We start from the raw sequence: 27,669 nt of genomic DNA, 5'->3' as shown, positions 1-27,669 counted from the left end.
TTACATTCATATATACACATACTAGGGACAATTTAGACAGGATCCAATGAACCTACCAACATGTCTTTGGAGTGTGGGAGGAAACCGGAGTACCTGGAGGAAACTCACGCAGGCACAGGGAAAACATGCAAACTCCAGGCAGGTGGAACCGTGGCTGGGATATGAACCAGCGACCCTGGTACTACCAGGCAGAAGTGCTAAAGGCTAATTCCACCTTTTACACCATGCTACACCCATATTTAGGACATAGAGCTGGAGGAAGAATCTACAGGAGCCTGGCATTGCCTCTGGTTGCAATGGTTCTCATATAAAAAAAAAAATGAAATGCACATTTTTTTGCTCCAAATAATATTCTCATTTATTAATATTTTTTCCAGAAGGTGGACTTAGCCTTTAAAGAATCTGTCTGCTGGAAACTGACATTTCAGGTTTAAGTAGATGTCAGAGCTAGAGACAGCTGGGATATAAAAAAAAAAAAGAATAAAGAATAGAAAAAAAACAAGAGACTATTTGCACAAGAAGAGTAATAATGCTTGTAGGCAGCTGCAGTTCAGGCTCCCTGCACAGGTGGCGCCGTTGCAACAGACACCATGCAGAGATTGCGAAGGACAGGAGGAACTCCTGTTCCTCTGTGGCCTCCTTAGATGTCATTAGGAGTGTAGTTGTCCAACTGGGTGACCCTGGATGACCTCAGAAGCCATCTTTATTGTGGGAAGTGCTAATAAATAGCACCGCCCCTTGCAGTTGGTGCTCATTTGCGAAGTGGCTGGGTCAGGGACAGGAACAGCTTCCAGTGGAGGAGGGACAGAATAGGGACTGCTCGCCTGGGTCGCCTACCAGGAGTGTCTACTGCCTTCAGGTTAGGGTTGCCACCTCATCCCTTTAAAACCGACTGCATATTAATGACAGGTTCTGAGGCTAATTTGATGCAGATAAGGCACCAAGTGAGTTTAATTACCACCTTAGTCAGCCACAGAACCCGTGTCATTAATATGTGTTCGGTTTTAAAGGGGTGAGGTGACAATCCTACTTCAGGTGCCTTGTTGCCAGACCACCTTCCAGCCATCCCCTTTGTCAGATGTTGCCAGATGTTGTCAGATGTTGTTCCAATCATCTTCTGTAAAACCAAACTATGTTTTTCAAGCCCTTCTGTGCCGGGTCCGGCCGTGTTACACAGACCCAGTTACCACTTATTTGTTAATAAACTTTGCTGCAATGCTTGGTCTCCATGTGCGTTCTCTCCTCTCTGGGTACCAAATGCTTGGCCCCTCCTACATTCTTACCAGTTGGGTATCAGCAGGGGCGGACTGACAACTTATGGGGCAATAAGGGATCATGGGGCCCCTGTGTCCTCACCCACACTCAAACCACACCCAAAAAAGCCTATGAAAGGTACTAGGGGCATCTCATGGGGCCCCCTACTGACCCTGGGCCCTAGGGCAGTGCCCAAGTGCCCAAATGGTCAGTTCGCCCCTGGGTATCAGAGTCACTTTAAACCACCTAATACTGTCAGGCGTGTCTCAAACTCAGCTGAAGAGCTCTCTAGACCTCAGTTGCCTAGTGAACGCATCTGCTGAGACCATTATGAGGGTGTCATACTTTCTCTATTGGCTTTTTCATTTATTTCTTCCCACACAATGGACATGATCTCTCAGAGCTCCAATGTGGTTGGGAGCCAAGAGTTATGCCACTGGGGAAAGGGGCCAGTGAGTGACTCAGCCCACCATACTACCAAAAATATCCATTTTGTGTACTGGGTAAGCCATAGTAATGAGGCTAAACTGGTGATTTAGACATGATTTCACTATAGATGAGGTGTAGGCCAGAAGATCACTGCAGAAGACCTCCAGGGACCTGGAAACTGTTATGGTCTCTGAGCTTCCGATGAGCTTCCTCAATGGCAGGTCATAGCAGTTCACATTCATGTCGTCTGTGTGTAAGGGAGATTTGTAGATGGCTTGAATTGACACCAAGACCACAATTCCCTGCCCCCACTCCTGTCCTGCTAGAAAACTGCCCCTCCTGCTGAGGTTGAACCCTCCACCATATTGTGCCCCGCTCCTTGTCACCTCCACACAACATTCCCAGCCGTTGACTTTTATAATCCAAGGAAGGAATGTCCACACATATAACTAGAATTGCTGCACTTTACTAGTGGAATTCAAGGGATGACATAACAGTTACATTACAGCAACATACATTCTGCAGTCACTTGACAATTTAAAGTCAATCACATTTAGTGGACAGTCCACAGCAGTCATAAGTGAAAGCATATGCAGCACTTTAACCAGCTATCTCCCTCTAACAGTCTCTCCTTCCACCTGGGATCATTGGTATTCTCAGGATTGTGCTCTCTATAGACACTTCCTCCATAGGTACACCTCTTCTGGGACCCTTCTGGAGAACAGCCTCACTCATGGAACTCTTGCCTTGGTCTTTTGCAATCCACCCTAGCCCCCACCTCCATAGGCTCAGAAAGTCTACAGCTGGCTCTCCTGGTTGAGGGTCTATTCCTCCATGGCCTCCTGCCCTGTAACGGGCCTCCAAGTGCTGGTTAAATCTGTGCTGGTGTGGGGAGGGGGTCCTAAATGTACCATTGATTGTAGAATTATTTTGTTTTTAAGGTAAAGAAATGAAAGATAAATGTAAGCAATCCCAAATTGCATTCAAGTATAATCAAGTTTTGCACTTTTATAGGTGGCATTTAGGAAAATCTTCAATTTACTGTCCAACTGACCCTTCCCTATAATGCAATGGTCTCCAAACTGCGGCTTGGGGGCCGGATGTGGCCCTTTGCTTGCTTTTATCTGGCCCTTGGAGGGGCATTATTCCCCCCACTGTCAGCAACAGTGGGACATAGTTCCTGACAATGACAGTGAGGCACTATTCTTCCCACTGACACCAACAATGGGGCAGCACAGTGGCTAAATGGTTAGCACTTCCACCTGGCAGTGCTAGGGTTGTTGGTTCGAATCCCAACCACGGCACCACCTGCCTGGAGTTTGCATGTTCTCCCTGTGCCTGCGTGGGTTCCTTCCCACACACCAAAGACATGCTGGTAGGTTAATTGGCTCTTGTCTATATTGTCCCTAGTATATGTATGTATGAATGTAAGTTAGGGATCTTAGATTGTACACCCCTTGAGGGTTAGGGACCTTAGATTGTACACCCCTTGAGGGTTAGGGATCTTAGATTGTACACCCCTTGAGGGTTAGGGACTGATGTGAATGTACAATATATATGTAAAGTGCTGTGTAAATTGATGGCGTTATATAAGGACCTGAAAAAATAAATAAATAATATTCCTCCCAGGGAAACCAACAATAGGGCACTATTCTTCCCACTGCCACTGACCCCAACAATGGGGCACTATTACTGACACTAATGATTGATCATTATTTCCCCCCCAATACTAAAGATGGGACACTAGTCCTCCCACTGACACCAACCATGGGACACTATTCCTCCCCCTACTATCAAAGAGGGGACACAATTCACTGACACCAGGATATTTTCTACTCCCACTGGCCACATTCCATCCCCCTAAAATTTGGGAGGGCAGTAAACTGGCCCTATGTTTAGAAAGTTTGGAGACCCCGGCTATAACGTATCACTTCAGCAAAGCGATGGTGCGACTATGGCAGATAACTGTGCATGTCTGCCACCTGCTGGACAAAATGAAGAATGCAGATTTGTTATTAAAGAAATAAATAATTGATCTCATGTGAATTGTGTACTGCCACAAAAGCTGCGCTGAAGGGTACAAATAGGGGAGACAACATTTATAATTAGAATTGTGTTTGCAGAGAAGACCCTGATGAATCAAACTTCGTACAACTACTAATCATGCATTATGTGGGGTTACACATTGCTCACAGTAGGTCATAAAGAAGTTTTGTGATCTGTATTTAATTTTATTTGCTCACATTACTCCCCAGTTACTCCTAATAGGAAATAATTACATATATATCTTGCACTTGCGGCTTTGAACACATTGTTTGATATTTCAGTTCAGCATTGTCAGATTATTGCAGGGAACTCACTGAATTTCTGGCAGGATTAATTGGCCATTGTTTTTTTTACTGAGCAGATTAAATGCTTTCAATGGTATATTTAAATTGTATCTAGAACAAAGATGTAATATCAGTCTTTAGAGGTGGTGGCTGCATTTGTTTTCAATTTTTGGCTTTTTTTTCTCTTTTTATACTCAGCTGATGATCCTGCCAGTAACACACTTCCTGTCCTAGGGTGACAACATTCACTCACTGTATCTATGGAGGAGCAGTTCTCTTATCCCAGAACACCTCCTCCTCTCCTGATTGCTATAACATAGGGGAGGTGTTCTGTAGTTCACAGTGGTGACCTGGGAACAATAATAACTGATAACAGCAGACAGCACAGGAAATTATCAGTTCTATAGATTTCTGGCAGGATCAACGTATTCTTGTTCAACAGATATACCAAAATGATCTAATTAATTTATTTAACAGACCCGAAGACCAAATCACATAATAATTGTTAGGATTTCTATACACTGTAAGCTGAACTTGGAGAGAGGTTGAGGCCAAGCCAGTCCACGGACCAATCTGAAAACTAATTAGATTTTTTTTGCTTTCCTCTGGATCAGCGTCAGATTTAGGGTTCTGAGGATGTAAGATTTTCCATTTCACTTTTCTCTTTTGGTTGAAGTCGATAGACATGTGTTTTTTTTAACCTATTATAGCCTTCACCCCTGAAGGAGCCGCTGGTTGTATTGGGTCCACCTAGACCAGTGTTTCTCAACTCCAGTCCTCATGGACCCCCAACAGGTCATGTTTTCAGGATTTCCATTATTTTGCACAGGTGATTTGATCAGTTTCACTGCCTTAGTAATTACCACAGCTGTTTCATCTGAGGGAAATCCTGAAAACATGACCTGTTGGGGGTCCATGAGGACTGGAGTTGAGAAACACTGACCTAGACCAACTTTTCTCAACCTTTTCAACACAGAGGTACTCTTGAAATAACTTTCTGGTCTCAGGGAACCCCTGTTAATAATTACTACATCTATAATTCCTGGTACATTAGTGTGATGGTCAGTGGGAAGAATGTTCCTTACTGTAGAGGTTATTGGGAAGAATTACCCCCTCACAGATGGACAAAAAGATCAATGGTGTTAGTGGGAACTTATCGGAGAGGTAGAGGTTTCTTATAGCTTATGGAACCCCTAGCAACCTCTGGAGGAATCTCATGGAACCCTGGCTGAGAAACCCTGTCTTAGACTGTCTAGGGTTGCACAGTTCCGTAGTTGCTCAGCCCCACTTACCGACCCACCAGAGTAGGTGTGATATTGGGAAAGTCTCAGAGCAGGCTCCATACTTCAGACAAGGCCCCAGCCAAAGTTCTTCCATGGTCCTTGTTCAGGCACCATTCCATTCTCCTTGGGGGGAAAAAACCTCCAACAGAGTAGTGTGAGCCAGAATCTGGCCTAGTCTCCTGAGAACATGGTTGCCCTCCTTAGCCAGCAGGTCTTATCGCTGATATTAGTGAGTTGTAGTTATGAGGAATTACCCAGCGAAATTGCCTGTGGGATATCATGCTTCCTGTGCTCCTGTTTTGTGTTTACATTACAGATTAGAAGGTTGGCAGGCAGGCAAGTCACTGTTTGGAGGAAAAACATTTACCAGAAGAAACAAAAGTGAAAGTGTTTTTCTGCAGAACTTTGAGGACGAATTTCTCCCCAGAGTCTGCAGCTACAGAGGTCAGTGATGACTGGTTTAGGGTCCATCTATTCTTAAAGTAGAGGTTGAGTGAAAAGAAAAAAAAATAAATAAAAGTCACTAGCTGCAAAAACTGTAGCTGCTGACTTTTAAAAAAACAAACACTCACCTGTCCCTTGAACCAGCGGTTTGTTCACACCAGACTGGTTCACCAGCAGTCCTGTGCCTCCCGGTTTCTTCAGTGTGGGCACTTGGCTGGGACAGCTTTCAGCTTCACATGCCCACTGCACATGTGCAAGTAGTTCTGAGTTTTCTGAATGATCCCGTAGTCTTCTGGGACCAGTCACATGTCCCAGAAGACTACAGGGAGGGAGGGGGGGACAACAACTTCTGATTGCCTATGCCAGGGGGTCTCCAAACGTTTTAAACAAAGGGCCAGTTTGCTGTCTCTTAGATTTTGGGGGCGGACTGTGGTCAGTGGGAGTTGAAGTTTTCCTGGCATCAGTGAGAGTAAACAATGCCTTGTCTTCAGTATTAGGGGGAAAAATAGTGCCTCATCACTGGTGTCAGTGGGAAAAATATATCTGCATTGTCGGTGTCAGTGGTAGAAATAGTGTTCCATTGTTTGTGTTGGAGTTTGTGTCACTTGCAGGAAATATGCCTCATGGTTGGTGACAGTGGGAGGAAGAGTGTCTTGTATCAGTAGGAGGAGTGGTGCCCCAAGGGCCGAATGAAAATAAGCAAAGGGCCACATCTGGCTCCCAGGCCACTGCTTGGAGACTACTAGCCTAGGCAATCGCAGCAGAAGTGGGAGCGGGTACCTGTCAAGTTTAGGTGCCCCCTTCCCCCTCCTCTCCAAAGGTGCTAATCCTTAAAGGGGAACAGTGGACAAAGCCTTATAGCGTAACTTCCCCCTTTGGGTGGAGCTCCACTTTAAAGTGTAACAGCACTATATCTGAGTGCCACAAACCAAAATCACTATTTAAAACATTTTTTATGTTCAAAGCAAACTCGCCCATCTATTCATGATTCAATGCTTTATTTTGCTAAGAAATCATTTTGAAAAATGCCCCCCCTGGCATTTCTGGCAGCGGCCATCTTGAGAAAGAGCAGATTATTCATGTAGCGTTTACTACCTGGAATCCATCTGGCCTTAGCTCAGGCACTGACTGAGCTGAGAGCCCTTCCTCCGCTCTTGAAGACTGTTGGAATGTATGACATCATTTGCCTAGGCATGGAAACCAGGAAGTAACTGAAGTGAGTGAAATGTAAAAGGAAGTTTAAAACAAGCAAATATAATACATACGGCTCAAAAAAATGAAAGGAACACTTCTTTGAAAACACATCAGATCTCAATGGGGAAAAATCTCCTGCTGGATATATATACTGTTATGGACTGGGTGATGTGTTAGGAACATAAGGAAGCCCATCTGATCACCCTACAGAGGACTGAATTCAAAGACACCCTGAAAATTAAAGTGAAGAAATGATGCAGCAGGCGAGTCCATTTTTCTGAAATGTCATTGCAGTAACTCAGAATGGTCCTCGGTAGTTTGTATGGCCCCCCACGTGCTTGTATGCATGCCTGACAACGTCGGGGGAGGCTCCTAATGAGACGATGGATGGTGTCCTGGGGGATTTCCTCCCAGATCTGGACCAGGGCATCACTGAGCTCCTGAATAGTCTGAGGTGCAACCTGGCGTTGTCAGATGGACCGAAACATGACATCCCAGAGGTGTTCTATTGCATTTAGGTCAGGCAAGCGTGGGGGCCATTCAATGGTATCAATTCCTTCATCCTCCAGGAACTGCCTGCATACTCTCCCCACATGAGGCCGGGCATTGTCGTGCACCAGGAGGAACCCAGGACCCACTGCACCAGCGTAGGGTCTGACAATGGGTCCAAGGATTTCATCCCCATACCTAATGGCAGTCAGGGTGCCATTGTCTAGCCTGTAGAGGTCTGTGTGTCCCTCCATGGATATGTCTCCCCAGACCATCACTGACCCCCCACCAAACAGTCATGCTGAACCATGTTACAGGCAGCAGAACATTCTCCACGGCTTCTCCAGACCCTTTCATGTCTGTCACATGTGCTCAGGGTGAACCTGCTCTCATCTGTGAAAAGCACAGGGTGCCAGTGGTGGACCTGCCAATTCTAGTGTTCAATGGCAAATGCCAACCGAGCTCTATGGTGCCAGGCAGTGAGCACAGGGTCCACTAGAGGATGTCAGGCCCTCAGGCCACCCTCATGAAGTCTGTTTCTGATTGTTTGGTCAGAGACATTCACACCAGTGGCCTGCCGGAGGTCATTTTGTAGGGCTCTGGCAGTGCTCACCCTATTCCCCCTTGCACAAAGGAGCAGATACCGGTCCTGCTGATGGGTTAAGGACCTTCTACGGCCCTGTCCAGCTCTCCTAGGGTTACTGCCTGTCTCCTGGAATCTCCTCCATGCTCTTGAGACTGTGCTGGGAGACACAGCAAACCTTCTGGCAATGACACGTATTGATGGACCATCCTGGAGAAGTCGGACTGCCTGTGCAACCTCTGTAGGGTCCAGGTATTCCCTCATGCTACCAGTAGTGACACTGACCCTAGCCAAATGAAAAACTAGTGAAAAGCAGTCAGAAAAGATGAGTAGGGAAAAAATGTTAGTGGCCTCCACCTGTAAAACCATTCCTGTTTCGGGGGTCATCTCATTGTTGCCCATCTTGTGCACCTGTTATTAATATCATTACCACCAAAGCAGCTGAAACTGATTAACAACCCCCTCTGCTACTTCCCTGACCAGATCAATATCCCAGGAGTTTTATTGACTTGATGCTATACTCTGATTAAAAAGTGTTCCTTTAATTTTTTTTTGAGTGGTGTACTTTCCTATCTACTTATTGATGCTAGCAGCAGAAGCATTGAAAATAGTCATTGTTGATTGAGAAAGTGAAGTTCCACTTTAAAGTGGCTGTAAATTCTTCTAAGAGAAGTAGGGCTTTTTTCCTCTGTTTATACTTACCTAGGTGGATGCAACATCGGTCCCCCGCCGGTTCTAAGGGTGAGAACTCAGTGATCACATGACCGCTGACTGCTGCGTTCTCTCTGAGCAGAGCGGTTTGCTCAGCCCCCTCCCCCCCAGTGCTCACTGCAGAGCTGGGCTGTGGACGGGGAGGGAGAGGCTGGCTCAGGCTCCAGACTCTGGGTTGGATTCAGATTTTAAAGTCGGGATATTTCCCCAGCCTGGACCGGCTGAGTGACGACAGCCAACTTCAACCCGAAACCGGGTCACAGAAGTGCAGAATGAACTGAACTCTGTGATCCACAGGAGAAATACAGGCAACAAAGCTTTGGCTGTACCTCTCCTTCAAAGTGGAGCTCCACCCCAAAGTGGGAGCTCTGCTTGTTTGCCTCCTTTCCCCCTTCACTGCCGTATTTGTCACCTTTTGGGGGGAGCGGGTACCTAGTTTTGACAGGTACCCGCTCCAACTTCCAGCTCAGTTTGCAGCGGCAAAGTTAGCTGGAAGTCTGTCCCCCTCTTTCCTCCCGCAGTCTCCTGGAACACTTCACAGGTCCCAGAAAACTGCCGGACCAATCGGAATGCACAGTGCGACTTGCGCATGCGCAATGGGCACCCAGCTGTGAAGCCTCAAGCTGTCACAACCTGGTGCCCACAGTTGAGATGCCAGGCAGAGAAGAGAGAAAAGATGGCGCGGGTGAGCAAATCGCTGGACCCCGGCACAGGTGAGTGTGTGTTTATTAAAAGCCAGCAGATACAATTTTTGTACAGTTTTTGTAGCTGCTGACTTTTAATAAACACAAAAACGTCTGGAACTCTACTTTAAGGTTTTTTTTTTACCTTCATACATTCTATGCATGAAGATAGTCTGTGTTTAGCAGCCCCCCTCTCCTAAAATACTTACCCGAGACCAGGGGCAGACTATCAACTCATGGGGCCCCCGGGCAATAGGGGATCATGGGGCCCCTGTGTCCTTGCCCAAACTCAAAAAAGCCTATGAAAAAGGTACCAGGGGCATCTCATGGGGCCCCCTACTGACCCCGGGCCCTCGGGCAGTGCCCGAGTTTCCAAATGGTCAGTCCGCCCCTGCCCGAGACCCATTTCAATCCAGCCATGTGGACAAGAGCAGCAGCTCTCCAGGGTCTCTTCCTCCTCATTGGCTGAGACAGTAGTGGGAGCCGTTGTGGGAGCTGTTGTCAATCACAGCCAGGGAGCCATTGAGGAGAGAGATGGGTGGGGACGAGCCAAACTCTGTGTCTAAGTGGACAGACAGAGCAGCAGCTCCGGAGCTGCTTGCTGTGGGGTCACTCGGCAGGAGGGAGGAGCCAGGAGCACCAGTGGGGGACCCGAGAAGAAGGATCCAGGCTGCTCTGTGCAAAACCACCGCACAGCAGGTAAGTATGATATGTTTGTTATTTTAAAAGAAAAAAAAAAACCCTCAGGCTTTAACATGACTTAAACTGTTCTGTTGTGGTGCCTCAATACATACGTGCTAATGTGTGGTATGGAACCAAGTATATGCATTGCATTAAGTCAGGCCATTTCTTCCCTTCAGTTTTGCACAGTTGTACCGGCTCCTCTCCTGGACTGAAATGACTTACTCTGATTTCACTGCACACTTTGAGCTTCTCGCAATGTGCATTGGAAGCTGCAGAAAGTCACGCAGAACCTGCATCATTTCCTGGCTTGAGGACATCCAGCATCTTCTAGCCCTTCCCAACATCACCCCACCCTGACTGTCCCTGGTCCACCTCCTTCATTCCTAGGATTTTAGTTTATTAAATCATGGAGACCCATTATTACCTAGAGTGATCTGCATGCAAATGAAGCTTCTGACGAGCACCAACTCCTTCAGACTGCAATCCACCCATCAAGGTATTTTAACATTCGTACAACTCCACCCAAGAGCCAGCCCACTGTTTGCCTCTGTACTCCCCTCAAGGGTCCTCAACCCTGATGCAGAGTATTGGAATGTTTATAGGAAGTCATGTACAGCACCCTGCTGGCCCCTCCCACTAGCCATGACCTGTCTGCATAGCATAGAGAAGCACAGAGTCATGAGGTCACTGGCTCTAAAATGAGATATGTGGTGAAAATGGAAATGTTTTATTTAAAAATATCATTAGCAAGTAAGGGAAGGCAAAATATAAGCAGAATAAACCTCAACTTTAACCCTTCCATATTCTATTCAAGTAGAAAAAAAGTATAGCTATATATTCACTTTAAATACATCCTCGTGCACAAGTGCTGTTGGGTTTTTTTTCCTTTCTTTTTTTTGCGGCCGGCAAGGCTCTGGAGTTTGTGAGAGATGAAACTTTTTCCAATAAGTGAACAATACAACAATGTAACAAAAACACAAAGCAAAGATTTTACAAACAGATACAAATTGGTTCACTTTAATGAGCATTTAAGGGATCAGAAGTAGGCGGAGGCCGCTTTCATCCATACTGGTAATGTTGTCATAGCAACCATATGTTCCCGTCGTGAAACCGCACAAGTATAGGAGTCCAGTGAAATGAATAAGAAAATACAAAATATGCGAAAATTATTAGGTAACAGGCTCTTGAAAGTCTTTGGTGGTGACATTGGAAGTGTTTAGGGAGAAAATGTGATTACCAACTTCCAACTGTCTGTATTTAGGGCAGATGGTTAGGGTTGTAAGATCTCAAAGTAATGGGACTTACCAGGAATGGGTTTGGTGTTCACCAAGGCTTTGGCATGGCCTATGGATTTTGGTAAGACCAGAAGGAGTGAGCAAGGTATTGAAATTTGTTACATTTTAGAATCTAGAAGCCTGAGAGCTAGGAAGTCAACATGAGGTTCTGTTCCCACCATTTTGTGAATCCTGATTGGGTCCCTGTCCATGTTTGGCTTTGTCTTTGGCCATGACTTTTGTCTCCTTAGTGCCTGAGGTTTGTGCCACTGCTTGAAAGGGAACTGGTAGGTAGCGATCCAAATGGCTGCCTGGCAATTTTTGGAATATATCCCATCAGGTGTACGCCCAGGAATGCAACAGCTGTTCTGCATGTCAAGTAGAAATGAGCTTGCCTGTCCAGCTCCAACGCATTTCACCCCACAAAATGCTTACTCATGGAGACCATAATTAAGACCTTTGTGTGGTGAAACGCATTGGAACAGGAAGGGGACAAGAAAGACCATATGTTGTGAATCCTCCACTTTATTAGATTAAAGCTGATTATACATACATAGATGATGGCATCAGTGTGTGGCCCATTCATTTCTACTTGCCTGCCAATTTTCTTTCCATTAGTTACATACCATTGTCACAACCGATGGGCTGTAAAGAGAACCATTCATTAATGGACATCTGTAATAACATGAATGTCCACTCTTGAGCCATTATAATAAAAAGAGTTGTTCTTCACAGTGATTACTTTTCTTATTAATTGCTTGTATTCTCTCCCTGTCAGAGCAGAGATGTCAGGCTAAGTGTTGGGGAGTAGGACCCCCATATAGGCTGTCCAATATCCTGCTTGACACTTAAAACTCTCATATTGTAAATATGCCATTGCGGATTATGTAAAAGAAAACGAAAACCTTTGCCTATTTTCAGTTTTATCTTCCTATAGTATTCTGGAGTGGTTTGTAGTTGGCCTAGGCAGGAAACAAGGCAGCCGCGTACATTGCACACAGTGCAGAACAAGGTATGCTAACTCAGTAATAGGAAAAGGATCAGCTGCGGGGAGACCACAGGTAATACCAGTGACTAGTCCTTTGCCCTCTGCCTGCCTGTGCCCTTTTTTGGGCACAGCTTCTACAGGACAGGTCCTTAAATGTGGGCATTTTTTTGAGTAAAAAACCTAAAATTTTTGTTTCTATATAAATCGAAAAGATGCATGTATTGATTTTATGAAGTGCTCTAAAAAATTTGCATGAATTTGATTGCTAAAGTTAACTCAAACACTTTTCTCAAGAGTTTTTCAATAAAGCAGTGTCAAGAGCCAGGGCAATGTGTCAAGTAAAATAATTCACAGAGGCCAATCAGAAATTGTTCTCGACTGATATCAGTTCAGTAAACAAATACCTCACTGGTTGGTGTGGACAAATGTACATCGCTATTGCTATTTTCTCTGGTTGGTCATGAGACGCCATTTCTGAGTGTATATATATATATATATATATATATATATATATATATATATATATAAACTCAGAAATGGTGTCTAATGACCAACCAGAGAAAAAAAAAATATATAGTCTCAAAGAAAAAAAAAATAAAATCATTTTTAAAGCCCAGCTCCTCCAGCCAATGGGTTTGTCTGTTTTTTAATAGAGCTGGAGAGGGTTGGAATCTTTTCTCAAATTTTTCTTGCCATCTGTGTCCCTACTAGGACAGGACGTTATGAAAAAATCTCTCTAATGTGTAACAAAACAACAAAAGATTCGGACTTCCATCAATGTTTTTAATGCTGCCTATGCTTCTCCGTCCTTGGGAAAACCGTAAACTCCATTTTTTTTGTATGGTTTTCACAGTGGCAGGAACAGAGGGGGAATAAAAAAAAAAACAAATTGCCAAAAAGGTGTTATAGAGTGCAATAGAAACCGGACAGGAATTTTAACTGCTCCACGGTCTTTTAAAAACAAAATTGGGCAGTTGAGCTTTTAGTCGGGGCTACAGTTAGCGGTTGTTTCTATTTCAACCCTGTTGTCAAGCCATATGTATACATTTTGAAGTACGTTACTTTTACAGGAATCCAAATGTGGCAATTGCTTCAATCCCATCTACTTGTTATTTTTACTATCAAGTAGACCTGGTTTTGAGTTTTGGTAAACAGAGCTGGTTATCCTTTTGACGTTTTGAAATCTAGGCTGGCACCATGAAGAAAACCATTCGAAAGGAGTAGACCATGTCCACAATGTAAGCCACCAGGTTGATTTAAGTCAAGATGGTAATCCCAACTCCATTAACATATGGACAACCACCAGACCCCACAGATGGCAACTGCTGCAATCCCATCTAGTTATTGTTTTTAGTATCCAGTAGACCTGGCTTTGTCTTTTGGTAAACAGAGCTGGTTATCCTGTTGACGTTTTGAAGTCTAGGCTGACACTGTGAAGAAAACCATTCTAAAGGAGTAGACTGTGTCCACAATGTAAGCCACCAGGTTGATGTAAGTCAAGATGGTGATGCCAACTCCATCATCATATAAACAGCTGTCATTACTACACCCATTTCTATTGGGAATAATCTTAAAGAAGTAGTAGGGCCATATGACCGCCACTGTAATGTACATAGCCACTGCCAAGATATTGTAACCAATAAGAATCTTCTCAAAGTTGACGGGCAGTCTAGGCAAGAGACGTCCAATGGTTAGGATGATGATTAAAGTGGTAATAATGAAGCAAATGGAGTACACAGCCACACACCAGTGCAGGCCTGGTGCATTAGAAATTGTTGGAAGAAGAGAAAAGATAATACAGGCAACATAGGCTTCAAAGACCTTCAGTAGGCCAGGGATGGTAGAGAGGAAGCCACTAATCTCACCAGGTTTGGCACGGGTAAGTCCCACCTCAATTGCATAGGCGAAAAAGCACAGGATGGACATGGCAGTGGCCGCCCCCCGACAGGCACAGCTGTGTCCACTGCAGCCTCCCTTCAGGAAGACGGCTGGGTACATGATGGATGTGGTGAGGAGCATCAACGTTGCCAACATGGAGAAGGCTGAGGTAAAGTCCTCCCAAGAGATAGGAACTCTACTGGCAAGCCCTGTCAGTTCCAGCACAACAATTAAGATTGTCACCACAAAACACATGATCCATGTAACCATACTCCAAGCTCCATACTGGTTATGATACATTTGAACGCTGGCCACCAAGCTGAAGGCGGTACAGGAGAAGAAGATTTGGAAGAAGCGGAGGATCAGCAAGGGAGTGAAAAAGGAGCGAAGGTCCATCTTGGTGTTATAAGGATACAAGGAGGTGAAGGTGTTCAGATGTGCCCCGAATCAGGATATTGGAGAGGAATCTGTAATATGACTGATGTCCAAGAAGCATCCAAATTTTCTGTATGAAGCGGTCCGTACCTAAAACAGAGGAAATAATTGTGACACAAATGCTGAAATGTTGTTAATCTCATATATATTGTTGAGCCCCAATTCAGGGCAAGACTTTTTTTGGATGGAAGGGTTAGAACTTCTGTCAGACTTATTTCTGTCTCCCCAATGTGTCTGCTATATTTTACATGCCGTCCCCATAGAAAAGATTTATTTTCTATTCCTGTTCTGTCTGACTCCTATAACTAGGAAAGGAAATGAGCAGAAATTTCTGTCATGGGGACACAAGCACAACAGTAATATCCTAACAAGGGTTATAAACCTTCCTCGCTTTTACTAGAAAATGTGTTTTCATTGCTGTTTATGTCCTCACTCAGTGGATTTTACTTCACTTCCTGCTCTGGCTGACACATGGGTAGGCAGAACAGGAAGTGAGGTAATCTCCCCAGCGGGGACCTGGCAGCAAAACAGGAGGCTAGTTTAGTCTCCCCAGCAGGGACACTGCAGTAAAATAGACGGGAAGTAAGATGATTTTCTTTTCCATTTCCGTTCTGTGCCTGTCATGTAGGCAAGAAGTGAGGAAAAGGGGGGGGGGGGGGTAGGCGCTAAAGAAGCAAATATTGTCAAAGGACCATACAGGAATATAACCATAAATTGAACAAAAAAGTCCATAATAAGTCCATCAAATGTCCATGACTTGAACTCTATGTAGGTACCAGAGGCAGCAACCTCCAGAGTGAAGCTGAAGCTCCGATAGCTGTATGTAAAGAAAACACAGAGGGGCGCCAGACTAAGTGCAGTATGGGACAATTCCATTTATTGAAATATAGCAAATTAGAAGCGCACTATTGAGTAGATAGAATGGGCTTGTAAAACCATCTCAGGAGCTTCCACAAGGTGATCTGGATAATGTTCCGTGGCCTGCTGTTGTCCAAGTCCTGAAGGGAAGCAGCGATGAGCAGCCGAACGCCACTGGAACCAGCATGGAATGCAATATGGTGTTGCACCGGAAGTGTTGACACCAAGGAGGCATCACTCCGTAAAGTGGGCGGTAACATGTTTTAAAGCTTCGACTTCTTCATCAGGCCTTAGCCGGATCACCTTGGCGAAGCTCCTGAGATGGTTTTGCATACCCATTCAATTTGCTCAATAGTTAGTTTCCAATTTGCTATATTTCAATAAATGGAATTGTCCCATACTGCACTTAGTATGGCGCCCCTCTGTGTTTTCTTTACAAGGAGTGAGGAAAAACCTTTCAAGTAGGAACAGAGACAGCATTAGAAAGAGTACAGGGGTTCTAAACTTTAAAAAAATGCTTTTGGCTGTAGTAGGGAGTTAAAAGAGAAGTGTGACAAAAGCTCTTCTGGCCATACTTCTCCTGTGGGTCACAGGAGTGCACTTGGTTCTGCTCTCCTGTGACCCTTCTCCAGATTCAAAAGTCACAGAGCTGGTCCAGGCTCTGCAGGGATCCTGACAATAATGTCAGGATTTGCTCAGATACCTGACCGGCAGCTGACTTAGCCACTCAGCCCATCTCTGTGAGCCTGAGCCAGCCATTCCCACCCCCTCCACAGACTAGTATTCCAGTGAGCACTGGAAGGGCAGAGCAACGAGTGAACGTTACTGCCCTGTTTTCAGAGCGAACCAAAGAACTGAGTAATCAGTGGTCTTTGATAGCTCAGTTCTTGGTGTAGACAGCAGCAGCATCGGATCAATGCCGCAGCCATCTAGTTTTAAACAGTATGTCACAACAAAACCTTTTTTAGGTTGTGATAGAGTGGGGAATGATTAGAAATCCCGTTGAGTTTTTACTGTGACCTGGGGCACCATTGGAAAGATTTTCTCTAATCTACCAGTAAGGAGGGAAAATCTCCAACAGAAATAACAAAAAGGCTTTTTTAAGCAAAGCAGAGGAAGGGTAGGACCCCTGTTAGCTTTTTATTGCTGTGAGAGCTCTGGACCAATCAAAAAGTACCACTGCTGTCATATGGACAGTCACATGTTCCTACCTGGTAGCACCAGGTATTCTCTTTGCTCCCAACATCTGAATGGAGCTCTGGGGGAAACTCATCAACTGCTTTTGGGGAAAGGTTTCAATAATAAGTACTTACAGTATATACACTATAGGATTTCTTTAAGCCAGTGGTGCTGTGTTAAGTACACAGTGGTGTATTTTGGTTTTGTGCGGCTGTAGGCAAGACTAAAATTTTGCACCTCCCCCCATCTAAATTTGTCCCACCACTTCCTGTTGAAGATCCACCCCTTCATCTGTAAACTCCACCCCTTCCTCTTTAGGCTCAACCTCTTCCTATTAGAGCCCCACCTCTTCTCTGTACATTAAAAGTGTATAACGAGTGAATATATTTTGTGGTTTTATATACCATTACAAATGTTGTATATGTTATTTTAAGAGATATTTATATAAAATAATGAAAAGTGTAAATTTGACCAAGCAGATATACTGACAGGAATTTTTAATGAACTACCACGGCACTGCACAGCACCGTGATAGTTCATTAAAAACTACAAGCCAACAGCCGCTAAGGCTGTTGGAACGTGCAGTTCATTCATTCATGAATGCCCCATCATTACTGTCAGTGTAGGAGGAATAGTGCCCCATCAGTGACACCAGTGGCCACCAGTGGAGGAGGCCGGCCTTCCTCCCACTGGCCACCAGTGGAGGAGGCCGGCCTTCCTCCCACTGGCCACCAGTGGAGGAGGCCTTCCTCCCACTGGCCACCAGTGGAGGAGGCCTTCCTCCCACTGGCCACCAGTGGAGGAGGCCTTCCTCCCACTGGCCACCAGTGGAGGAGGCCTTCCTCCCACTGGCCACCAGTGGAGGAGGCCTTCCTCCCACTGGCCACCAGTGGAGGAGGCATTCCTCCCACAGACCACCAGTGGAGGAGGCATTCCTCCCAAAGACCACCAGTGGAGGAGGCATTCCTCCCACAGACCACCAGTGGAGGAGGCATTCCTCCCACAGACCACCAGTGGAGGAAGCATTCCTCTCACTGTCCACCAATGGAAGAATCATTCCTCCCACTGACCATCAATGGAAGAGGCATTCCTCCCACTGACCATCAATGGAAGAGGCATTCCTCCCACTGACCATCAATGGAAGAGGCATTCCTCCCACTGACCATCAATGGAAGAGGCATTCCTCCCACTGACCATCAATGGAAGAGGCATTCCTCCCACTGACCATCAATGGAAGAGGCATTCCTCCCACTGACCATCAATGGAAGAGGCATTCCTCCCACTGACCATCAATGGAAGAGGCATTCCTCCCACTGACCATCAATGGAAGAGGCATTCCTCTCACTGGCAACCAATGGAAGAAGCATTCCTCACATTGGCAACCAATGGACGAAGCATTCCTTGAACTGACCACCAATGGAAGAAGCATTGTTCTCACTGACCACTAATAGAAGCATTCTTCCCACTGACCACCAATGGAAGAAGCATTCCTCTCACTGATCTCCAATGAAAGAAGCATTCATCTCAATGACCACCAATGGAGGAAGCATCCCACCCACTGACAACCAGCCTACTGTAGAGGCCGTAGATGTTGTTAGTTTGGCAGGAGTTCCTTAAAACCTGAAACTTATTTTAAGGGTTCCTTCATAATATAAATAAAATTGAGAAAGGCTGGTCAAATGCAATATTAAACTTTTTTTAAATAGTCTATTTGTGTGAAGGTCTATAAACAAGACTAAAAAGAGGGACAACAGAGGAGAAAATGGTACAGAAGGATTTGGTTCTATAAGATGGACTATCCTTTTCAAATGAGGGATAGTTGGAAACTATGCCTGTTTGCATCCTATGCTTTAGGTTTGGGGTTTTGTTTATTCATTTTTTCAGCTGTCATACTGGCTCTGCTCTGTGACTATTTATTCGTAAAGAAAAAATGCACCAACCACTACAACAGAGATAAGCCTGCTTGATTGCTGCACATTCATTTATTGCTTTATTTACCCAGTCATATTACAATAGCTTGCTCAAACATGACATTCCGATGGTTGGCCTGCTCTAAAAAGGCCAGTCTGTTTGAATGTTAGAATAGAATGTTTTTTCATCTGATTTGATAAAGGTGTGACAAACATCTACAACTCATAGATTGCAAACAATGGATAATATACCAAATATACAATGTACAAAATGTACAACATAATTGATCATTCTCAACAGATCCGATGCAATTAGTATGTAGTCATTTGAATGACAAAATGTTTTCAAGAAGGGAATTCTTTACGTTTTTGATTATCAAAATTTCCGACAAGTCAGGAAAAAAATTTGTTGCGCTTACGGCCAATTTAGAAGCTTATGGACTTAATGCATGCACTGGGTTCACTCAACTGCAGCTTACAGCCAAACTCCAGGCTCCTCCTCCCATTGGCTTGAATCACCCTTGCACCCTTTAAAAAAAAAAATTAAAACAGTATACATACCTGTTTCCCAGGGTTTCTCAGTCTGTTCACATCACAGGTCTTCTTCATCATCTGCTTTGGCAGTTGGCGGATCATTAATGCTGCAGAGAGCCTGTCTCTAAACCAGCCATTTTAAACTAGGGTTCCTCCAGAGATTGCTAGGGGTTCCTTGATCTGAGGCTGATTGACCACCTATCTTATGGTGCCTTGAAAGTTCCCGAGACCTGAAATTACTTCAAGGTTTCTGTTCTGCCTCCAGCAGGGAAATTCAGCCTGCAATATTAAAATTTGGCTACTAGATGGAGCCTGGAATAAATTTACTGTTTGGCAGAAACCAGAATCTATCTAGTTAATTATTATTATTATACAGGATTTATATAGCGCCAACAGTTTGCTCAGCGCTTTACATTATGGAGGGAGACAATACAGTAACAATACAGTTCAATACACGAGGGATTAGAGGGCCCTGCTCCTTGGAGCTTACAATCTAGGAGGGAGGGGATAGTGGTACAAGAGGTAATTAGCAGTGGGGGATGGAGTGCTAGGAGGAGTAGTTGATTCCAGTATTAGCTGGGGTCGGGATAGGCTTCCCTGAAGAGATGGGTTTGCAGAGTGTGCCTAAAAGGTGAGCAGAGTAGGCGATAGCCTGATAGCTTAGGGTAGGGAGTTCCACAGGATGGGTTAAGCCCTTGAGAACTCCTGGAGACGAGCATGGGAGGAGGAGACAAGGGAGCCAGAGAGTAGGAGATCTTGTGAGGAGCGGAGAGTACGGTTTGGGTGATATTTAGAGACAAGATCGGTGATGTAATTTGGGGCAGTGTTATGAACGGCTTTATACATCAGTGTTAGTGTTTTGAATTTTATCCGTTGGGCAATTGGAAGCCAGTGGAGGGATTGGCAGAGAGGGATGGCAAGATACAGAGCGGTTAGTAAGGTTTATGATTCTGGCAGCAGCATTCATGATTAACTGGAGTGGGGATAGACTGCGGTGAGGTCAGCCAGTGAGGAGGGAGTTACAGTAGTCGAGGCGTGATATAATAAGGGAGTGAATGAGTCGCTTAGTGGTTTCCGGGGTTAGGAATGGTCGTATCTTGGAGATGTTGCGGAGGTGAAGTCTACATGAGTTTGTCAGCGATTGGACCTGGGGCTGGAAGGACAGATTGGAGTCTAGGATTACACCTAGTACCCTGGCATGAGGGGTGGGGCTGATGGTAGCGTTGTTGATCTTGACGGAGAAGTCGGGGGGGGGGCACGGGCTGGGGGGAATACTAGAAACTCAGTTTTGGAAAGGTTGAGTTTGAGGAAGTGGAGTGACATCCAGTCTGATATGTCACTTAGTAGGCTGGTGATGCAATTGGAGACTGAGGGGGTGATGTGAGGGGTAGAGAGATAGATTTGTGTGTCATCGGCATAGAGATGGTAGTTGAAGCCGTGGGAGTTTATCAATTGGCCAAGGGAGGAGGTGTAGATGGAGAAGAGGAGGGGTCCGAGGACAGAGCCTTGAGGGTTAAAAAAAAGCTCCCATCATCCTTCATTCTAAGAAAAGGAAAGAGGTGCATCCTGAAAGCTCAGACTCCATCTTAAGACCCAAGGGAAAGAAACCAGCATGGGCAGCACAGTGGCTAAATGGTTAGCACTTCCGCCTGGCAGTACCAGGGTTGTTGGTTTGAATCCCAACCACAGCACCACCTGCCTGGAGCATATTCTTCCTGTGCGGGTTTCCTCTGGGGGCTCCAGTTTCCTCCCACACTCCAAAGACATGCTGGTAGGTTAATTGGTTCCTGTCTAAATTGGCCCGTGTATGTATGAATGTAAGTTAGGGACCTTAGATTGTATACCCCTTGAGGGCTACATATATGTAAAGCTCTGCATAAATTGACAGTGCTATACAAGTACCTGTAATAAATTCTCTGCAGCACGCCATGGACTGAACTTACATCTCCTACAGGCAGCATCGCTGGTGAGCATGGACTTATTGTCATCTACATCCTAATTGTTTCATTATATTTTCTGTATGCGTCATGCATTGACCGTATGTATTGCTCAATTGTTTGCTTTCTCAATAGTTTCACCACACAATGTTTTTTAATAAAGCTTCAAGTTTACATTCAGTCTGGCTTATTGCAGAATAGGAGGGTTTAGCTGCATGTTGAGTTACAAACAGGAAAACGTTCAGCAAGGACAGACCATGTTTTTTGGGTTCCTTTAAGATTTCTGGTTAAGAGGCAGAGAAAGGCATCATCCTCCAGTGAATCCAGGGGGGAAAGAAGTGAGACATTACACCCTAGGCCCAGGAAGTGGGCTGAAGGATGTCCAGAACCAGAAGTGAAGTGGCCTTCATCACTGGATTGGTAATTGGGTGAGTCTGGTAGGATTAAACCAGAGAAGAGGGGAACATAGCAGCCGGAGCTATTTTAAGAGCTGCTGTGGGGTCCACCTTTTGTTAATTGCCCTACAAAAAAATTGCCTGTACTTTGTAAAAATAAAAAAAGCTTTCAAGGCAATATTCACCTTCTCCTAGGAGGTGTCTCCTGCAAACATTTCGCACCATCCAGAATTAGTGTCCAGTGTCATTGCCTGATCGTAAACTAAAAAAGAGACATGTTCATACATAAATGCTGTTGTATGCAGCATTCATGTCCACCCACCAACAATGGAGGTCAGAAGAGGACCCCACTCATCACGTAATAAGAGATAAGAAATCTGAAAAAGGTATGTATCTTATATATCGTTTTAAAGTGGTAGTTACCTCTGATTCTTAACTTGTACCTACAGGTAAGTTTATACTAAGGTTTAGCTGTAGGTACATTGAATATTTCCAAGACAAGATATCCACAGCAGCTTCTGGTGATGTCGCCAGTGCTTGCACAGTGTGCACTAAGTGTGCCGTCAGTGCAGAGAGTGCTGTACTGCGATTGTGACTCCTGTGCCCATGCGTGGGGGAGATGTCATCACAGCCCGACCATTCAAATGGCTGGAGATCATGAACATGGAAGGAAGACTGGAAGAAGATGCAAGCGCCTGCAGTGGTGTCAGTGCAATGTTGGGGGGCTCCGTTTATGCGTATGGCATTAACCTGCAGGGGGGCTTTTTTATGCACTGGAGCTTACTACTGTTTTAATGTTGCAGCATTGGCTCCAGTGGGAATGGCAGAAGACATCAGATGTACCAAACTAGAGCTGGGCTTTTATCTTGGCCACTGGAGCTGCATGCTCCTTTCCTAAAATGCTCTACCACGTCGTACTACTCTTACCTACCTAGGAAAACTAATCAATGTAGCCAGTACTTTAGGGTATAGAGTACCATGGGACTCACTCTCCTTCCTCCTACATGGCAGTGCTGGTGTTTGGAAAATGACCCTTTGGGGACCAGGAAAGTCACAAGAGGTGGAGAGGGTGTCTCCTCAACCTTTCAGAAGCTCCAAGTTGCTTGTTCTGCTCAATCACATCAGGAATGGAGCAGTGGGGAGCAAAGGAACATTGGAGAAGAAATTCAATCTTGCGCCCAACCCCTGGTACCCAAAAGCAACTTCCTCCCAGTCTTTTATTTGAAAAAAAACCCTATACATACCTATTGTATACCTTAAAACCTATACATACCTATCCTATAGTCTTCTAGCCTGCCAAGAGGTTACGGCAGCTTCTTCTGGTGGTGGCAGGAAGTGGACATTCTTCAATGATTAAGTGGCCCACTGTAATGATGCCTATACTATTGTGAGCCCAGCCATCATGATGATACACCCTAGGGGGATATGTAAATAACATGCTGGGCTCACAGGTAATGGACTGAATGACAATACTGAGGACCACAGGCTCTGGACCAAGGAGGAAGGTGAAGACAACTCTGGAGCATGGAGACCATAAGTATAACTTGGCTTTGTTTTTGTTTTTTTAATGGAAGGGGGCAAGGGGGCGGTGTAGGAAAAAAAAAAAAAAAAAACAATGGAGCTATGCTTTAAGTAGAGGCAGCTGTAATAAAGTGAACCTGTTGCTTTTCTCTGCATGAGAAGGTCTTCATTTCAGTTTGTGTACCCATCAGAAACACTTCCATGTCCCCAAAGACAACAGAAAGTGAAAATCTCCCCAAAATGAAGCAAAGACGCACTTCTGACAGTTTTCCCATTGGACAATTTCCCCTCTACTCCTATACTGCTTAGATCTTTCCAATGGGAACACAGACCACAATAAAAACTTTTGGCAGAGGTTCTAACCCTTACTCACACCATCCAAGACTAGAATAAACGTTTGGCTCAAGTTTTGCTTGAAGCCAATGTATCAGCATGATAGCAAGGTATTTTTTCTCAGAAGGAAAGTCATGAAAACTTGTGTGGGGAGTTATTTTCCAGGAAAGGGCTGACTTTCTGTTTGACATTCCCACAAGCAGTGTTGGAACAATAGCCAAAGCAGCCAAGGCATCTGCTATAGGACCTGGGATAGGAGGAGGCTCCCCATGTCACTCACAGATTACCCTCTGTACAGTAGAAGGGATTTGCTTAGCTGTATTAGTGGTGTAGATTTATTGCCCTTTGAACTTCTGCTATAGACTGCGACTAGTCCTGTATGCAGGGCTGGGACAGGGGTGGGCAGGAGGGACAGTCGCCCAGGGCACAGCGGAAGGGAAGGGCACCTCTTCACTGCACAAAAGCTCCAAATCAGTGGCTAGCAACCAGGGGCCACAGTTTCAAATCTTCCCTGACAGCTACTGCTGTTACGCCATGCTCCAACATACCCACTCTCCACCCCATCCACTCACTGCTGACTCAACAGCATGCTGTGCATGTACAACTACCTTCTAGCCACAAGAAAGCACGTGATTGGTCATGCAGGGGCAGTGCACGCTCCATGCCAGCCATGGACAGTTGGAGCAAGGGGGCAAAGAATGGGCACAAGGTGGTAACCCATTCTATAAAAGAAGGAATGGGATGCATGTCTGCTTCCTGGCCTTGGGTGCTGGACGAACCCGTCTCAGTACTGCCTGTATGTCACAAATACAGGCAGTCACAAATTCCAAGTCAAAACATTCAGGCTGATTTCACACTCATGGATTTTTCCAATAAAATCAATGGAAGCACATCAAAATGCATGTCAACGTGTGTTGCAATGCATTGCATTGAATGTCAATGTGCACCATAATTAGGGATGAACTCAGGTGTGTTCGAATCCCAGATAGATCCCACCTGAGCAAGATCGCCAGGTAGTGATCACTGTCCCACATGGAAAAAAAAATATATTTGAAATATCTTTAAAAAATATTCTTCCCAAATATACTGACACATTTGAAATGCTACAATTTTGGCCATATTCTATATACATACATACATACACACACATACACACACACACTGCATGTTGAAATAAGTTGTTACAAAATATATGAAAAATATTTTTAAAAATACATTTCTTATATACTGTAATGTCTTTAAAAATACAAATCAACATTTTTGGAATACATTTACAAATATATGTTAAAATGACTTTTTTCTATGTTAAAAAAATCTGAAGAATATATTTAAAAAAATTTTTTTTAAATATTTTTCATATATTTTGTAATATATAAAAAACGCATTTCAACATGCAATATGTTTGTGTGTGTGTATATATATATATATATTGAAATATACTGAATATGGCCAAAATTGTAGCATTTCAAATATATGTCAATATATTTGGGAAGAATATTTTTAAAATATATTTTTCTTCCATATTGGGTACTAGGCCAATCATAAGCAGACAAGGCATGCGACTGTGGGGTGGGGAAGGTCCTGATCGCTGATGATTGGCCTAGTACAGGTGATTCCACCCTAGTGTATTCACTCATGGGGGTTCGGACTAGGATCCGAACACACCTGAGCACATCCCTAGTCATAATGCACATTAGTGCATGTCCTAGTGCCTTATGATGTGCGTCTTAACACCTGCGTTGAGAAGCTTTTCCATTTCTTTCATTAGGAAATGCACCAAGTAAAAGCTGGAAATCCAACTTAAAAATGTAAAGAGGTTTTATTGGGCTTATAAAGTAATTGTGTGCAAGATCATTCATCGATTTGTCATATTATAAAAAATAATTGTGGATATTATAATAATTGCGGTTACAACTAGACCTTTGATCCCCGGCACCGCTCTCTTTGTAGTTTGCCGACTATGCTGACAGCTCTCCTACTACCTGTCCTTCATTTAGACATAGTTGTGCTATCATTGACACAGTTGCCAGCTGCTACAAAGTGCGTCCACGGGGCCCTATTAAAAATTTGCTATAGGGCCCCATGATTTGTAGATCATAATTGTTCTTTAATGGCCTCTATAAATGTAGACCAAGGAGACAACCTGACCAGAAAAGGTGAACCATACCTGCGTGTCCTCCAAAGCCCAGTCACATGTCTTCAGCTATCCCTGTATGCTATACGACGCTTGGCGAAGGTGTCAGATGGTGTCAGCCGATTCGGTACCAGCTCCTGGTTTACGGAATTGAAAGTTTTTATCATCTGTGCTAGGAACACAATCCAGGCATTTGCAGAAGGGGAACTTCATCTACAGCAGAACAAGACAGAAGTGTCCCCGGTTGGGATACAACTGGATCCCTGAGATGCACCTTTTCCTGCTGAGTGCCAGGGTGTGTACGGAGTCAGCCGGTATCCGCCCTGTACAGGTGAGCTCAGCTATCTGCCAGCTCTGACCTCACACCCAGGAAAACAGGATCCACCTCTACCTGCCTGATCTCCAACCCTGGGGGGGGGGGGGACTCGTCACGGATCACGTCACATAACGCTGCAATGTTGTGTGACAACCATTCAGGACACTATTTTTTTGCAAATTAAAAAGATTTTCTGCAATGCAAGAAAACAAAAGAACACAAATACGCTTCGAAAAATCATGCTTTAGGCTAGGTCAGGGGTCTCCAAACTATGTCCCTCCAGCTGTTAAAGTACTACAAGTCCCATCATGCCTCCGGGAGTCTGGTCTGCTGCTGTCAGTCTTGCAAGGCTTCTTGGGATTTGCAGTTCCTCAACACCTGAAAGGTCATAGTTTGGAGACCCCTGGGCTAGGTTCAAACTGCTGCTATCTGATTTTGATCCGATTTTCAATGCGATTATGTAGTGCAACTTGTGGTTTGCATAAACCACGGGGTTAGGGTTGCCGCCTCATCCCTGTAAAACTGAACATATTAATGACACGGGTTCTGGGGCTGATTTAATGCAGATAAGACACTAAGTGAGTTAATTAGCCCCAGAACCTGTGTAATTAATATGTGTTTGGCTTTACAGGGAGGAGGCGGCAACCCTACATGGGGCCCATATTGCACTGGAATCACACCAAAGCAGTACAGGAACCTTTTCCAAATTCGTGCAGAGCCGAGTTACATTGATGGGAATGGGCACCACTGAAAAAAAGGTCATTCCCATTGGCATGCGATTCTGTGCGACTTAAAGCAGAACTACCCTGTATCTGAGCACCACAAAGCAAAATTGCTACTTAATTCATTTTTAATATTCAAAGCAAACGCCCCCCATCCATCCATGTCTCCATGTTTTAATTTGCTGAGAAATCACTTTTAACCCCCCCGCCCTAGCATTAGTGGCGGTGGCCATCTTGAGTAAGGGCAGATGATTCATGTAGCATTGACTTCCTGGAATCCATCTGCCCTGAGCTCAGGCATAGGCCAAGCAGAGAACCCTCCCTCCCTTCCTGAAGACTTTTGAGATGGATGACATCATTTGCCTGGGCATGGAAACCAGGAAATACATTAAGGAATTGAAAAAAAAAGGTTAAAACATGTAAATATGACATATTTTCCTATCTATTTACTAATGCTAGCAGCATAAGGATTAAAATAGTAAATGGCGATTGAGAGAGTGAAGTTCCGCTTTAAGTCACATCTAAAATCGCACTAGCGTGAACAGACCAGGAGACCTGCATACCCCTAGAGCATTAAGAAAACTCTTCCTACAGGTTTTAACCAGTGCTCTGCTGGACACTGATAGAAGTCACAAGTCTGCTGTATACTACTGGTGAGTAAAGGTATTTAGCAGTTTATATTTACTAAAATAATTGTATTTCCATGTTGTGTGTATTGTGGGAGACCAGATATAGTGAATGCAGGGTCTGGGGAGACCAGATATAGTGAATGCAGGGTCTGGGGAGACCAGATATAGTGAATGCAGGGTTCGGGGAGACCAGATATAGTGAATGCAGGGTCCGGGGAGAGCAGATATAGTGAATGCAGGTCCCTGGGAGACCAGATATAGTGAATGCAGGGTCTGGGGAGACCGGATATAGTGAATGCAGGGTCAGGGGAGACCAGATATAGTGACTTCAGGGTCTGGGGAGACCAGATATAGGGAATGCGGGGTGCGGGAGACCAGATATAGTAAATGCAGGGTGCAGGGAGACCAGATATAGTGAATGCAGGGTTCGGGGAGAGTGGATATAGTGAATGCAGGTCCCTGGGAGACCAGATATAGTGAATGCAGGGTCTGGGGAGACCGGATATAGTGAATGCAGGGTCAGGGGAGACCAGATATAGTGA

The 27,669-nt window shown here is 44.8% G+C and overlaps 1 protein-coding gene across 1 annotated transcript; it reads right to left on the bottom strand.

Annotated features, from left to right (window-relative positions):
- Positions 1-10,795: 10,795 nt before the first annotated feature.
- On the bottom strand, positions 10,796-25,796 carry LOC149441309 (myeloid-associated differentiation marker-like). Its single transcript, XM_089657497.1, has 2 exons — positions 25,494-25,796; positions 10,796-14,749 (listed from the first exon to the last, which is right to left on the bottom strand). The coding sequence occupies exon 2, from the start codon at positions 14,618-14,620 to the stop codon at positions 13,766-13,768; it is 855 nt and encodes a 284-aa protein (XP_089513623.1). The 5' UTR covers positions 14,621-14,749; positions 25,494-25,796; the 3' UTR covers positions 10,796-13,765.
- Between the last annotated feature and the right edge of the window lie 1,873 nt (positions 25,797-27,669).

The sequence above is a fragment of the Staurois parvus genome, unplaced genomic scaffold, assembly GCF_062004578.1.
Source record: "Staurois parvus isolate SC_StPar_1 unplaced genomic scaffold, SC_StPar_1.0 ptg001005l, whole genome shotgun sequence".
Taxonomy (NCBI): Eukaryota; Metazoa; Chordata; class Amphibia; order Anura; family Ranidae; genus Staurois; species Staurois parvus.
This window is presented reverse-complemented; position numbering and strand designations above follow the sequence as displayed.

Excerpts from the sequence above, each read along its gene's own strand:
- LOC149441309 (XM_089657497.1), bottom strand. The coding sequence starts at position 14,620 with ATGGACCTTCGCTCCTTTTTCACTCCCTTGCTGATCCTCCGCTTCTTC.